This window comes from Myotis davidii, unplaced genomic scaffold (assembly GCF_000327345.1).
Source record: "Myotis davidii unplaced genomic scaffold, ASM32734v1 scaffold189, whole genome shotgun sequence".
NCBI classification, from domain to species: Eukaryota; Metazoa; Chordata; class Mammalia; order Chiroptera; family Vespertilionidae; genus Myotis; species Myotis davidii.
This window is the reverse complement of record NW_006383017.1, coordinates 490875-504621: the sequence shown is the minus strand read 5'-3', so window position 1 is coordinate 504621 and position 13747 is coordinate 490875. Positions and strand designations below refer to the sequence as shown.

General features: G+C 44.5%; 1 protein-coding gene across 1 annotated transcript in view; it reads right to left on the bottom strand.

Annotated features, from left to right (window-relative positions):
• Positions 1 to 13747, bottom strand: part of PXK (PX domain containing serine/threonine kinase like) — a 52532-nt gene that overhangs the window by 20022 nt on the left and 18763 nt on the right. Inside the window, 10 exon segments of the mRNA XM_015558216.1 lie at positions 1660 to 1708; positions 4110 to 4188; positions 5447 to 5564; positions 5972 to 6133; positions 7942 to 8043; positions 9057 to 9161; positions 12164 to 12238; positions 12786 to 12859; positions 13708 to 13736; positions 13738 to 13747. The exon segment at positions 13738 to 13747 is cut by the window's right edge and continues 60 nt beyond it. Of these exon segments, the coding sequence (XP_015413702.1) occupies positions 1660 to 1708; positions 4110 to 4188; positions 5447 to 5564; positions 5972 to 6133; positions 7942 to 8043; positions 9057 to 9161; positions 12164 to 12238; positions 12786 to 12859; positions 13708 to 13736; positions 13738 to 13747 (803 nt within the window).

Here is a 13747-nt window from a genome sequence, read left to right as displayed (position 1 = left end):
GATACTCTTAATGGCCTGGGAAGCTTCTGAGCCTCTCATTTCTGAATTTATTAGTTTTCAAACCATGAGAGCTCAGGCCTGGAAAACAGACACCCAGGTCATGCTTTTTATGTCTATTATTCTTTAAAAAATATAAACTTAAAACCAGTTTTAAGTAGGTAAGACAGTCATATGCTTCACAAGTACATATAAAAGGGTGTATACACAGTAAAGTCTCCCACCTAGTCCCCTCCTTGGAGGCAACCAACCAATGTCACCGTTTCTTGTGTGTCTTTCCCGAAAGGAAATGCATTACAGGGAATAAACGTTGGCTTTTAAAATCATACTGTCTCTGGCTTAGGGGAAGAGTGAGGTCTGATGTAATCTTTGGGCTGGACCATCAGGGCCGGGGGAGAGCACAGTTATTCACAAGGCTGAATACATTTTCTGAGGAGACTCAATAAAGAGATAAATTTAAATGTTTTTATTTCCTACTTCAGGTCTAAAGCAGCTATTATTGTCAGAACTCCTCTAACTGGTAAAAAAGGAGAGAGAGGAAACCGCCTGTCACCTACATAGTCTTCTGACCCCACCTTGTTTTGGGGTTTTTCTTTTTTTCTAAGTTTAATTTCATCATAAGAGTATTACATATTCTTGGGGACTATAAAGGGGAGAGAATTCCCCTTCATTCTACTACCTAAGACGACACTAACAGTGAGCACTGCGGACGCCAGGCCCTAAACTGGGTGTTCACGTAGATGGCCTGTTGTCCAATGACAGTAAACGGCATTACCCATCAGCCCCACACTGAGTAAATGCAGACCCAAAGGTGACTCTCCAATGGGGGTGGTTTTGTCCCCTCCCCTTTCAGGGGACATCTGGCATGTCACAGGCATTCCTCTCTGGCAACCCGAGGATATGTTTATTGATTTTAGAGAGAGGGAGGGAGGGTGGGAGAGAGAGACATTGATCAGTTGCCTCCTATATGTGCCTCGATTGGGGATCAAACTGGCAACCTAGGTATGTGCCCTGACCAGGAATCTAACCCGACACCTTTTGGTGTGCGGGACGACGCTCCCACCAACTGAGGGACCTGGCCAGGACTGGAGGCGTTTTTGGTAGTCACAGTGTGCGGGGTGCAGGGGGAGTACTACTCACACCCAGTGGGTACAGGACAGGGATGGTGCTTGATATCCTACAAGCACAGGACAGCCCCTATAACAATGACTACCTGGCCCAATACGTCAGATGCCGTGGCTGAGAAACCCTCCTTAGATAAACGGCTGGTATTTAAAAAGCAAAGCAAGGCATCAACCTGGTGTTTGGGGTTCCAAAGCGCCCCCTCGCTCCACAGCACACACACCACTTCCCAGGACACCCCCTTCCAGGCTGCAGGCATTTTTTATAACTGTATTTACATCCTTCCCCCCCTTGGCCCAAATAATAATCATTTTCCATGCTACTGCGATGTCTTAATAAACTTCACTTTTACTAGATATAAATACTTTATCAACTAGATGCAGTATGAATCATTAAATTACTCCCTAATTGTAGGACATTTAGATTGTTTTCAAAGTTTCCTTATTGTAAGTACTAGCCTTCTCTGTTTTAATGAAAAAAAGTGCTAACTTTCAAAGTCAACTTACATCATAAACCAAAGCATGATATGATTTGCTTTACCTTAAACTGTGGCTTTTCAGAAGTGGTTAGTAAAACATCACTGAACAATCTGTAAGGAGAAGGAAAAAACAAAATCTTACTTAAAACAGGTGCACTCGCAGAAGATGATCAAAGCAGAACAAGACATCTGTAGCCACGAAGCCCCACATCCCCCAGGCCTGGCCCAACCCACCATTTCATGCTTATCAACACGCTCCAAACGTCCACGGGCACCCAGGGAGCCTTGGGAAACCCCCACTCGTTTCTAGGGCACTGGGTCAGTTGCATACGGGAGGTTAACCCCTTCATGCTGTACAGTAAGTTAATTTACACTTTAATATACGCAGTAGATATTTCTAGATAAAATAACTGTCCCCCTCCTATCTTTAGTCCCAGAAGATAAACTTTATTCTAGAACTCATTAACATAAAAACATGCAACTAAGTAGAAAGGAATTGTTCTGATTAGAATCTAACGAGAAAACCATTTTCTTCTAAGAAAAGTAGTGTTTCTCGCTCTCTTAAAAAGAAATAGCAGCTTTTAGAGTAAATCTACTCTCTCTTCAAAACTATGTATTAAAAACTGTAGCCTGAGGAATTCTGAACTGTTTTGGCTAAAACAGGTCGGAGAGTGGAAGTTGGCTGGGCAGCGCCCGGAGGTCTGTGAGGGAGGCTTTTCCCTGACCAGTTCCCCTTTCACATCAGGAACCATGTGGCAAGGAGAGCTGGCAGGCGAACCTTTCCCCACCAAGGCCCTGGTCCCTGTGCTTCCAGACAACACAGCTCAGCTGGCACAGCGCACACCTCCCCGAGTGCCATTCTCAAGGCTGAAGCCCACAGGGCAGACAGACTTAACTCAGGGAATACTATTTGACTCACTACAACTGGAGGATGGGAGGAAATGCAAACCCAAGTAAATTAACATGGTTACAGGCTGTTGCCAACTACAAATGCGTTTTGTCCTGAAAGCCAGGGAGAACTGTTTTGCTTCCCTATCTGGATCTATTTCCCCATGTTCACACTGTTGTTAACGGTGGCTGTCACATCCACGGGACAGGGACATAGGATGCTGTTCCTCACGGTGTCCCCAGGGCCTGGCACGTGCCTGGGCTCTAGCAGACCCGCTATAAGAACTTGAACTTGTCCTGACCGGCTTGGCTCAGTGGATAGAGTGTCAGCCTGTGGACTCAAGGGTCCCAGGTTCGATTCCGGTCAAGGGCTTGTACTTTGGTTGCGGGCACATTCCCAGTAGGGGGTGTGCAGGAGGCAGCTGATCGATGTTTCTCGTTGATGTTTCTAACTCTCTATCCCTCTCCCTTCCTCTCTGTAAAAAAAAAATCAATAAAATATATATATTTTTAAAAAGAACTTGAACTTCCCGCTACCCTAGGGACTCCGCTGTGTGCACCTCTCACTGTCCCCTGCCTGGTTCCCATTAATGCTTCTTCAGCACATTTGATCCTTTTACAACAAGCTGACACAGACCAAGCACCCAAGCACTGGGGGTATCACATGGCATGTGACGCTCATAAAATAGAAGCTGAATCAATAGTAACCACAACTAACATTTAATAAGCACTTAGTAAGTGCCAGGCATGGTACCAGGCATCGTCTCATTAAACCCTCTTAATAACCCTGTGAAATGGGGACTATTATTATCCCCATTGTACAGATGAGGAAACTGAGTTTCCAGAGGTTAGGGAACTTGCCCAAGGTCACCCAGATAGAAGTGGTGAGGTTGGGTCCACCCCAGGTGCGTCTAATCTCAGACACACAGAGCGAGAGAGAGAGAGAGAGAGAGAGAGGGAGGGCAGGGGAGAGAATGTTCATTAAAGCTGGGTGGGGATGGTGAAACAAGGAAGGGCTTACAGGTGTGACACACTTTCTTAACCACCCTGATGCCTCTCCACGAAGGGACAGAAAATGTACCTAAAGGAAAGGCCCGAAGCTCTATTTCAACCACCCCAATTATCTATTCACACCTGCGTAAGGGTGAATGTCTTCTGAGCTGTACACCCTGGCACAGTGCCGGGTCCCTGTCAGATGTTTAGTAAACATCACCCAGTGAGAAAACGAACAAACAAGTAGACGGGCGGCCAGAGACACCCTGCCCTCCTCACAGAGGGCTGACCCCAAGGCCAGTGGCTCGTGAAGTAGCCACAGCTGGGGCCCAGTGGTGCCCGAAACAGGCTCCTGAAGGACAGCCGCATGAGGGGCCCTCCAAGTGGGGGTCTGCCACACGGACACACACACAACGCTAACACCGACAGGGAGAGCCACGAAAACGAGGGTGTCAAAGGAGAGCAGTCAGCCTGAGGCAGCACAGAGGTCACAAGGAAAGGTCATGATATCATGCTGCAAGGGACTGTCAGCAAGGACCACAACTGAGCCTTAGCTGGAGCACCAGGCGCTTGGGTGAGCGGTCGGTGTCCACCCGGTCATGCACATAACCAAGGCGTGGGATTCACTTACGGCATCTGTAAGAGCCGGGAGACGGTAGGCATGCCATTTTTACAGGCTTCACAAGACAGCGTAGACTCCAACACGGCCACTTGAAATGAACAGATACACACTTTAGTTCCACAGAACACGCTGGCAAACCACTGGGTGATGAAAAGTTTGACACCGCTTTGCAACAACTGTCTGCAGGCTGATCGGGACAGCGTCAAAACTCTCCTCGCAGACAGATGGGGGACGTGGGGAGGGGACACTGGCCGCACTGGCTGCCGATGACTCAACTAAGCGGTTTAGAAACCACATGCCGACCGAGAGCCAAATATGCTTCAAAGACAATGGGAGGAAGGATTCGCGATATCATTCCTAAAACTGCTCTCTGAAAAGAGAAGTAAACACTAAACAGAAGTAAGAACTCTGAGCTCGAAAGACATTTTGCTGGCTGCCTGCTTTTAATCAAAACCAGCACGCAAAATGCCGATTGCTGATGCCTCATCACCCGACACCTTGGCTGACATCAACAAGCAGCCAGATTTTCCCACTCGGGTCCCTGTTCAGTTTCAGCTGTGCAGACTCAACACAGCAGTCTCAGCGCCTGTTCTCCTGATGCAAGAGTCTTGAACCAACTCACTTAACACAAAACTAGCAGTTGGTGGAGGGCTGACTCACACACCTCGAGGCTCCGTGGTCCAGGAGCTACCCTGCCCTCCCCTCTGTGCTCCAGCAGTGTGTTCTGAGCGGGCTGTGGAGGGGATGAGAGGATGCCTGGTGAGTCTTTATCGGCTCCTCCATCCCTCCTTCCTAACACTGCCTCTGCTGGTCCCCAGCTCTCCTCAGCCCCTCAGGTAATGCTGGGAGAGAGAGCTCCTGAATTCAACTGCCAGTGTCTGCTTTCCTGTCTGCCTTTCCTAGCTCTGGGCCTGCTAGGCTCCCACTGCCCAGGTAGCCACCCATGGCCCCCCTGCTCCTGGAGGGTACACTCCAGCCCTGGTCTGACCCCTGACACCTGCCCGAGCCCTCAAGAATGGCTTCAAATAGCCTGATCCTGGCTTCTGTCTCCAGATCAGACTTAGTCTGGCCACACCTCTCTTTACAAGCTCGTGCTATCAAGAGTCTAATGCCCGGTACAAAAATGCCCCTGACTCAGAGAGCCTGACAAATGGACAAGCCATCTGAAATCTCAGTGAAAAGCATGTAAGTAAATGACTCGGAACTGGTTAGCTTTCAAATTGGATAAGAATTTCTGGCTGTGGAGCATGGCAACTTCCTCTGGGTCTTTCCTGGACTCTAGAAAGGGGGTGAGTAGCTCTGCAGACGACCAGGGCCCAGAAGACCCCTCCCAACCCCATACTGACCCACAGCCATAGACGGGGCCGGAGGGAAGGAGTCTACAGGCACCGCGTCCGGAGGCCGTCCGTAGGTCATTTCATACAGTAAGTGGCCAAAGCAGTGCACGTCCACACTCTCCAACGTCTGTGGAAGGAAAGAGGGAGCGGCATGTCCCTGCTCAGTTTGGCTTTGTGAGCCCAGTGCCCCCGCCCTCCGCTCCCCCTGAGAAACAGGCCCGGGGGGACTCCACTCCTGGTGGGTGGTGAAGACGCAACTCCAAAGCCTGTGAAAGCTCATAAGGCATTGCTCTGACCAAATGTCTCGGTCCCGCCCTCCATGGTCTTCCAATCAGGGATCCTTGCCCCTCCTTGTCCCACCTACTGCTTCAGCTCAGCCTCTTGCAGATACAGCGGTGCTCTGTGGGGGAAACAGGCCACAGGCACCTTGCACCGCTTCATGCATTTTTCTTACATGGGCAGGTCAGGGGGTCTGGCCATGGGGATAATTTCTACCTCAAAACACCTGCTGTTTCAATACTTTCAGCAACTTACATTGATTTTCCTGAATTGTGAGAAGTAAGACCGGTAGAAGGAAGGAAGGCCCAATAGGGAATTCTCAAGGTCCAGCAGCCGACAAGTGTCCCCATCCAGCATCACGTTGGAGGCGTGCAGATGCCCATAAGGGAATCCCTTGTCATGTAGAAACTTGAGCACCTTTTACAAAATATGGACAGGTTACATTTCCCCCCAGCTCCTTCAGATATAAGATAGGTTCAACTTTGCTTTTTAAGTCAATACATTTTGAAACAAAGTCTGACCCTTCGCTGGGGAGATTCCTAGAGAAAACTGCCCCCTCCATCCACTTCTCTGGGGCAGCAGCTGTCAGTGCTCTCCAGCTGTGAGTGCTTTCCAGCTGTGAGGCGCAATGCCGCGCTCCCTCCTGCCCAGAGAACAGAGAAGAGCTGCGTCTGTCTGGGGTTACAGCTTTCTGCCAAAGGCCTCTATTTAAGCACTTTCTCATCCCAACAGGCCAAGCCCCCTTCAGGGCAGAGTCTAGACTAGCCGTGGGCAAACTACGGCCCGCGCTCGGGCCGTTTGAAATGAATAAAACTAAAAAAAAAAAGACCGTATCCTTTTATGTAATGATGTTTACATTGAATTTATATTAAAAGACCGTACCCTTTTATGTAATGATGTTTACTTTGAATTTATATTAGTTCACACAAACACTCCATCCATGCTTTTGTTCCAGCCCTCCGGTCCAGTTTAAGAACCCGTTGTGGCCCTCGAGTCAAAAAGTTTGCCCACCCCTGGTCTGGACCCTCCTCCTAGAGGAGTAAAGCTAGCGAGTCAGTGCTCCGGCCAGTTGTTCAGGAAAAGGGGCTGAACGGGAAGCATCTCTGGTCCAATCTCACCTAAGAATACACTTGGCTGCTCATTAACAGAAGCACATGACAGACTCCAACACAATGAAACAACCTTCTCAGCTGCCACCTAATAACAGAGGCTCGCCTAGTAGTAAAGGTGCCCAGGACAACCCATTGAGAAATAAGAAAACTATTACAATGTCTCCATTTGTCTTGTTTCTAATCTCATTCTTAAAGTATAATGTACAAAGTATGTTAATAGTAGTACATGAATATAACAGTTAAATATATACAACACTAGGGAGTTATGCTTACACTGTATTTGCTGATAGGATTGCACAACCAAAGAGCTTGGAGAACACTGCTCTGATGTGATGTGGGAAAGGCTTTTCATGCTAATGGCACTTGTGTAAGGGAGCCACACGGTTATATACATGCTATAACAAAATCAAGAATCTTGGTACAGCTCAGCCAGCGTGACTCGGTGGTTGAGTGTCAACCTTTGAACCAGGAGGTTGAGGTTTGATTCCCGAACAGGGCACATGCTCGGGATGTGGGCTCGATCCCCAGTAGGGGGCGTGCAGGGGCAGCCAATCTACGATACTCTCATCAGTGATGCTTCTCTCTCTCTCTCTCTCTCTGAAATCAATAAAAACATTAAAAAAAATCTTGGCACACAGATAAAGATCAACCAAAATAACACAAAGGTTGGTGCCCACATAGGTAAGTCCTTAAAAGTCAGACAAGATTCCAACAGCGAAGCTTTTTGGAATTTCGTAGCTCAAAATTAGTTTTTGTCTCAAATATTTGCTTTTTGGGATAAAATATGGCAATGCCATCAGTTTATAAACAACCAGACAACTTGAACTGTTTTGGAAATTGCTGAAGAACTTCCCATGCCCGACCGGAGTGGCTCAGTGGTTAAGCCTCCATCCATGAACCAAGAGGTCAGGCACATGCCCGGGGTTTCGGGCTTAATCCCCAGTGGGGGGCATGCAGGAGGCAGCCGATCGATAATGTGTCTCTCTCATCAATGTTTCTATCTCTCTCCTTTCCTCTCTTTCTAAAAAAATCAATAAAAGTACATTTTTAAAAAAAGAATACTGGAATGCTGGGTGAAATTCCAATGCAACTTAAAAATTAAACACCTCTTACCTCTAGTATCTGCCGCCCATATGTTTTTATTTGCTGGAGTTCAAGGCCTTGAATCTTCTTAGGGTTGCAGTACTTTTTCAGGAAGGGGTCTTTTGGTTTTGACTTTGGAGAAAAACAAAGAGCACATGAGAGAGCAGCAGCGGAGTGGCCATCTGCCCACAGGCTCCCCACAGGCAGGCTCAGCAGAGGGTGCAGGGTGCAGGAGGTGGGTTTGAAAGTACAGTGGTCCGTGCAGCTGGTCAAAGAGGCTGACCTGGGTCTCGTTCCCTCTCTAGTCCAGTGAAGATGTGCCTGTCTTGGCCTTAGCTGACGCCCAAGTCGTATATACTGTGAGAATGTTTCACTATTATTTAAAACATTTTCCGACTGTGCACGCGTGGCGGTTATGGATAGTTTGTGAGATGAGTGACTTGGAAGCTGACGTTGTCCCCCAGCTTTCTTCCCATGCCTTAGCAGCTCTCCAGGAATTCTATGCTGAGAAGAAGCAATGTGCCTACCCAGGTGGGGATAACAAATACAGTGTTGGGAGAATAGAAGAGAATTGGCAATTGAGCCAGTTTTGGTACAGTCAGGAAACTGCTTTGCACCTTGCGAAGGAAGTGACTGCAGCTGCTGGGGAAGGTAGAAGGTGCTGTCATGGAGGAAGAGGCAACAAAACTTCTTGGTGTGAAGATGTGCAAATTTATTCCAAAGCACACCCGGACCTTGGCAAATGAGTTTCGCTGTTACATGAATTATGACTCTCAGCTAGACCATGATGTGTAAATGTAGGCAGTGTATAATGCAGGACAAATTAAAAAATAAATTTAATTAATTAATTAATTAAAAAAAATTTTCCCCCAACTTTGAGATAGTTTGATATTGCTTTGTTAAATGAAAGACACAACTTTAAAACTAACCTAATGGTATGGTCATAATCATTAAACCTTCCCTCATGTGGGGAAAAGAATGCTTTTTAACCAAACTGGATAATTTTTATTATTAGAATCAAAATAAATTCCAAATAAAATTAAAATAACAACCTCAGCCTCTGAACCTTAGGGATAGAGTCTCCATAACAGGTTCTAAAGGGACTTGAAAACTTATTTCCGACCATAAACTTGTACTAAAAGTACCTTGTAGATCAGGTCCTTCAAAGTGCCTTTTTCATTAAACATCCTAATAAGCAGTGCTGAGGACTCGTTAGCTGTGGCAAAGGTGACCCGGTAGATGTAAGGATGCTGCCAAAACAAAAAGGAAAGTCACAGTTATTTGCATCGGCATGTGGGTCCTTTCACACCAGGGGCTGGTTATGCAGCATCTAGGACCATCTTGGTGGCTGATTGCATACAATTGTGAGGGAATTCCCCGAACACATGGCATTTCCCAGTTTTCAGATGAGCAACCCGTACATCATTCTGTAGATGGAGAAGGAACATAAACAGTAAGGGCGAAAGGAAGTGGGTAACTGACGCGCTAAGTTTCACAGGGAAGGCATCTGCTTTGGTATACATGTTCTCATAGTTCAAGCAAAAGTGGGATGGAAAGTCTGAGTTCTGGAATAGTGATTTTAATAGTCTGCCTCTATAAACTGTAAAGAATACGGCCAAACCCTAGGACAGCCAGGTGGGAACAGGATAAACGTGTCCTCATTCACAGCTTTACCCAACATTCCACACTGCTGCATGTGCCCAGCCAGGGGGCATGACAGCAGAAACATGCAGAAGCAGCATTCTGGGGAACTTGGTCATTTCCCAAAGCAGCTAGCATGAATCTTCCTGTCCTTCTCCTAAAATACACAGTGTGATGACTCACAGTGTCCTCTTGAGATGGGTACTGACGTCAGCCAAGTGGGGTGGGGAGTGAGACAAATTATTAATGACTGAAAGGACAGTACGCACATGAGCTAAAATTTTGGTTACATGAACCAGCTGGCTCCAGGTGTTACAATGTCCATTAGTTCAAAAAAGTACCATGAAAATTTAAATGCAAGGGAGCTGAGCTATGCAAATATTTGGAGATCAGGGGTCAAGTGGGTAGAGGGGTGAACGGGTGTGCCCAGGAAAATATGGTAATTGATTATGAAGTTTCTCTTGACTATCACATAAAAATGGTTGCTGGTGACATTTTAATAGCTTTACTGAAATATTATTCACATAGCATTCCAATTCTCCTATTTATTTATTTATTTATTTATTTATTTATTTATTTTTATTTTGGGTTTTTGTTTGTGTGTGTGTGTGTGTTTTAATATTTTGTTGATTTTTTACAGAGAGGAAGGGAGAGAGATAGAGAGTTAGAAACATCGATCAGCTGCCTCCTGCACATCTCCCTGGGGATGTGCCCGCAACCCAGGTACATGCCCTTGACCGGAATCGAACCTGGGACCTTTCAGTCTGCAGGCTAATGCTCTATCCACTGAGCCAAACCGGTTTCGGCCCAATTCTCCTATTTAAAGTGTACAGTTCAATAGTTTCAGTATATTCAGAGTTGTGCAACTATCACACATTCTAATTTTAGAATATTTCCTCACCCCAAAAGAAACCCAAAGGATAAATAAAAACCCTTGATCTCTACAGATTTAAATAAAAAAGGGACAATGCCCAGCCGACATGGCTCAGTGGTTGAGCCTCAACCTATGAAGTGGGAGGTCACAGTTCAATTCCAGGTCAGGGCACATACCGGGGTTGTGGACTCCATCCCCAGTAGGGGGTGTGCAGGAGGCAGCTGATCAATGATTCTCTCTCATCATTGATGTTTCCATCTCTCTCTCCTCCCTTCCTCTCAGAAATCAATAAAAATATATTTTAAAAAGGAGGGGGTACAAGAGGAAGCTCTTCCTTACAATACAATGCCAACTAATAAATATAAGAAGAATAATAGGGTTAGAAAATCTCAATGAATGCTACCATTAGTGGGTTTGATAAAGAATGGGATATTTATAGTCTCAAAATATCTCCCTATAATTACTTATTAATTAATTCTAGTTATTTATCTTAAGAAAATAATTAAGGATGGATACAAACATTCAACTAAAATTGTTCACTGTGGATTTTTTTTAAGAGGAAAAAACTGGAGGTGATCCAAATATCTAGATTCACTGAGTAAACTGAGGTATAGCCAATACTAATTCTATGCAGCCAATAATAATGATATTATGCTATATTTTTTGACAATAAAAGATGTTCAAGGTATACTATGAACAAAAAATCCTAAATCAGGTTTTAAATATCTATAGAATATGTGTGTGTGTGTGTGTGTATATATATATATATATTCATTCTATATATTCATTCTAGAAAAGTAACATTTCTGGTTAGTTGAAAATAGGAACAAGTTTCCTTTTTCTTTTTTTGCTTATCTGTGTTTTCTGACTTTTCTGTAATGAATATGTATCACTTGTCTGCACTACCTTCTTTTTAAAAAGCATATCCATTAAAAGAAATTTAGAATTGAGAGCTGCCAGCCTGTGTCACACAATTAATCAAACTCAAAGACCACAGCATTTCTCTTGGCTTCACATCACACCTCATGAACAGCCTGGTGTTGCTAGCTTGACAAGACACTCTATCTTCAAAAACAAACTTGCCAACAGATGGGACAGGTCAACGTCACTGCTCACGCCATGACTGAATCCTTCTAGGGCCCACATCCTCATGCAGACCACAGATAAAGAGCATCAACACTAACTCAATTTCCTGGCCAGGGCAGTCTTTTCCTGAAGACATCCTGCATCTATTCTGAAATATACTGATGTGGTTCTTTACATCGAATGCCTTGGATCAGAACTGTGTATTAGCCTAAATAACGCCAGGGATTCCTAAACGCCACTTGGTTAGCCTGTGAGAATAGTAACTCAGCCAGCACAAGGGTTATTTTGCCTTTCTCTCATGCAGCTTACCTAAACCATATTAGTTCCGTTTTCTCAGGCTAGAACAGATCTATTAATTCCATTGATATAAACATCTTCACCAACAACAAAGTGGCTAGTTCCTATTCTGATATTTGCTTAAAATACAAACTCTACATTTAAATTACCACATTTCATGGGTCATGTATTACAAATGCCACTTAAGTGGCCCCCAATCGATGGGACTGGCCATAGGTGTTCTATGGGAAAACTTCAGTCTGAACTGAAATCTAGTACAACTCTCCATTCGTTCGAGTATGTCCAGCGCCTTCCGTCCACAGAAAACACTGTGACTATGTCATCAGCACCAAGAATAGAAGGACTTGTACTCACCAAACAGGAAGGCAGAAGTTTGATCAGACACTGAAAATCTTTATCTGACAGGTATTTGTCAGGGCCAAGGTCAGCCTAAAAATATGGAAAGAAATGTCAAGGTGCTGCCTTTAGTCATAAAAAAAAGAAAAATTCCTTATGTCTTTCTTTTTTGTTTGTCCAAATATATGAATGTTAACCAAAGATGAAAACCACATAAGTCTTGCTGCCTCAAGGCCTTTCTGAGAGATAGAATACAAACCTATAAAAAGCAAAACTTAATTGTAACCTTACAGTTCCATTAACCACATGAATCACTAGAACTCCCAAAGTGAAAGATGACCAAGTAATGCCCAAGTACTTTCTTTAAAACAAACTGCAGAACTGCCAACCCCAAATGGTTCCAGAAAACTATTCCTCTTTCTTCCCAAATGTTTATTAGTTAATCAAATATAATCACATCCAAATAAGCAAATGTATAAGCAAAGTGACTTAAAATGATGCTTCTTTGATGTGGGACTGACGAGGCCTTTATAACATCACTCAGGAGCACAAAATAATTTCATAATCCTCTTGTCCATATCTGTTTTCATGAACCCATCTAAGATCCCTGAAGTGAGGCTGACACAAAAAACCAGCTTACCCAGCTTAACACTAGCCGTTCCTTTGGCTGATTTTTAATCTTCATCAAGAAATATTTCTTCCTTATCCTCCAACCTGCCATAAAAGCAGAAATGTGTTTATAGCTACATAATTTTTGTGCCAACTGATGCATTTCATTGACTGAGTAACTAATAAAAATTAAGTTTCGCAACATTATCCATAGCTATTTAGGCACAAATCAAACAACTATTTGGTAATGTTGACATGGTAAAGACTGCACTAAAAAAAACAGCAAAGAAATTACTCTATTCACAGAAACAGGAAAACAGCACTTCAGTTTAAATTTAGTGGAAAAGAAAGATGAGGAATGGGGGGGTAGGGGAGGCCAGGGGAATGTCAAGTCGGGGAAAAAAGGAGACATATGTAATACTCTTTGTAATACTTTAAGCAATAAAACAAAATTAAAAAAAAAAAGATGAGCAATGAGTGATTAAACCGTGCTGAAGATATGTTACTTCCATCAAAATCCTCAGATAGGGCTTGAACCGAGATTCACTAAGTAGTAAGAGTTACGGAGTGCATCCTCAAGCAATAGGGAAGCAAAAAGAAAAAGAAGCCAAAACCGGTTTGGCTCAATGGATAGAGCGTCGGCCTGCGGACTGAAAGGTCCCAGGTTCGATTCCGGTCAAGGGCATGTACCTGGGTTGCGGGCACATCCCCAGTGGGAGATGTGCAGGAGGCAGCTGATTGATGTCTCTCTCATCGATGTTTCTAACTTTCTATCTCTCTCCCTTCCTCTCTGTAAAAAATCAATAAAATATATTTAAAAAAAAAAAAGAAAAGAAAAAGAAAAAGAAACCACCTGCGTTTAAGAGCTCTCTGGGGATACATACAAGGAAGCATGACAAAGAACCCAGTACTGGATGTGTCTTTTTAACGGAACGGGCATGCCAGCTTCTCACCTATGTCTTTCAATGGTTCTACTACCTCCCTTTGGTTCGG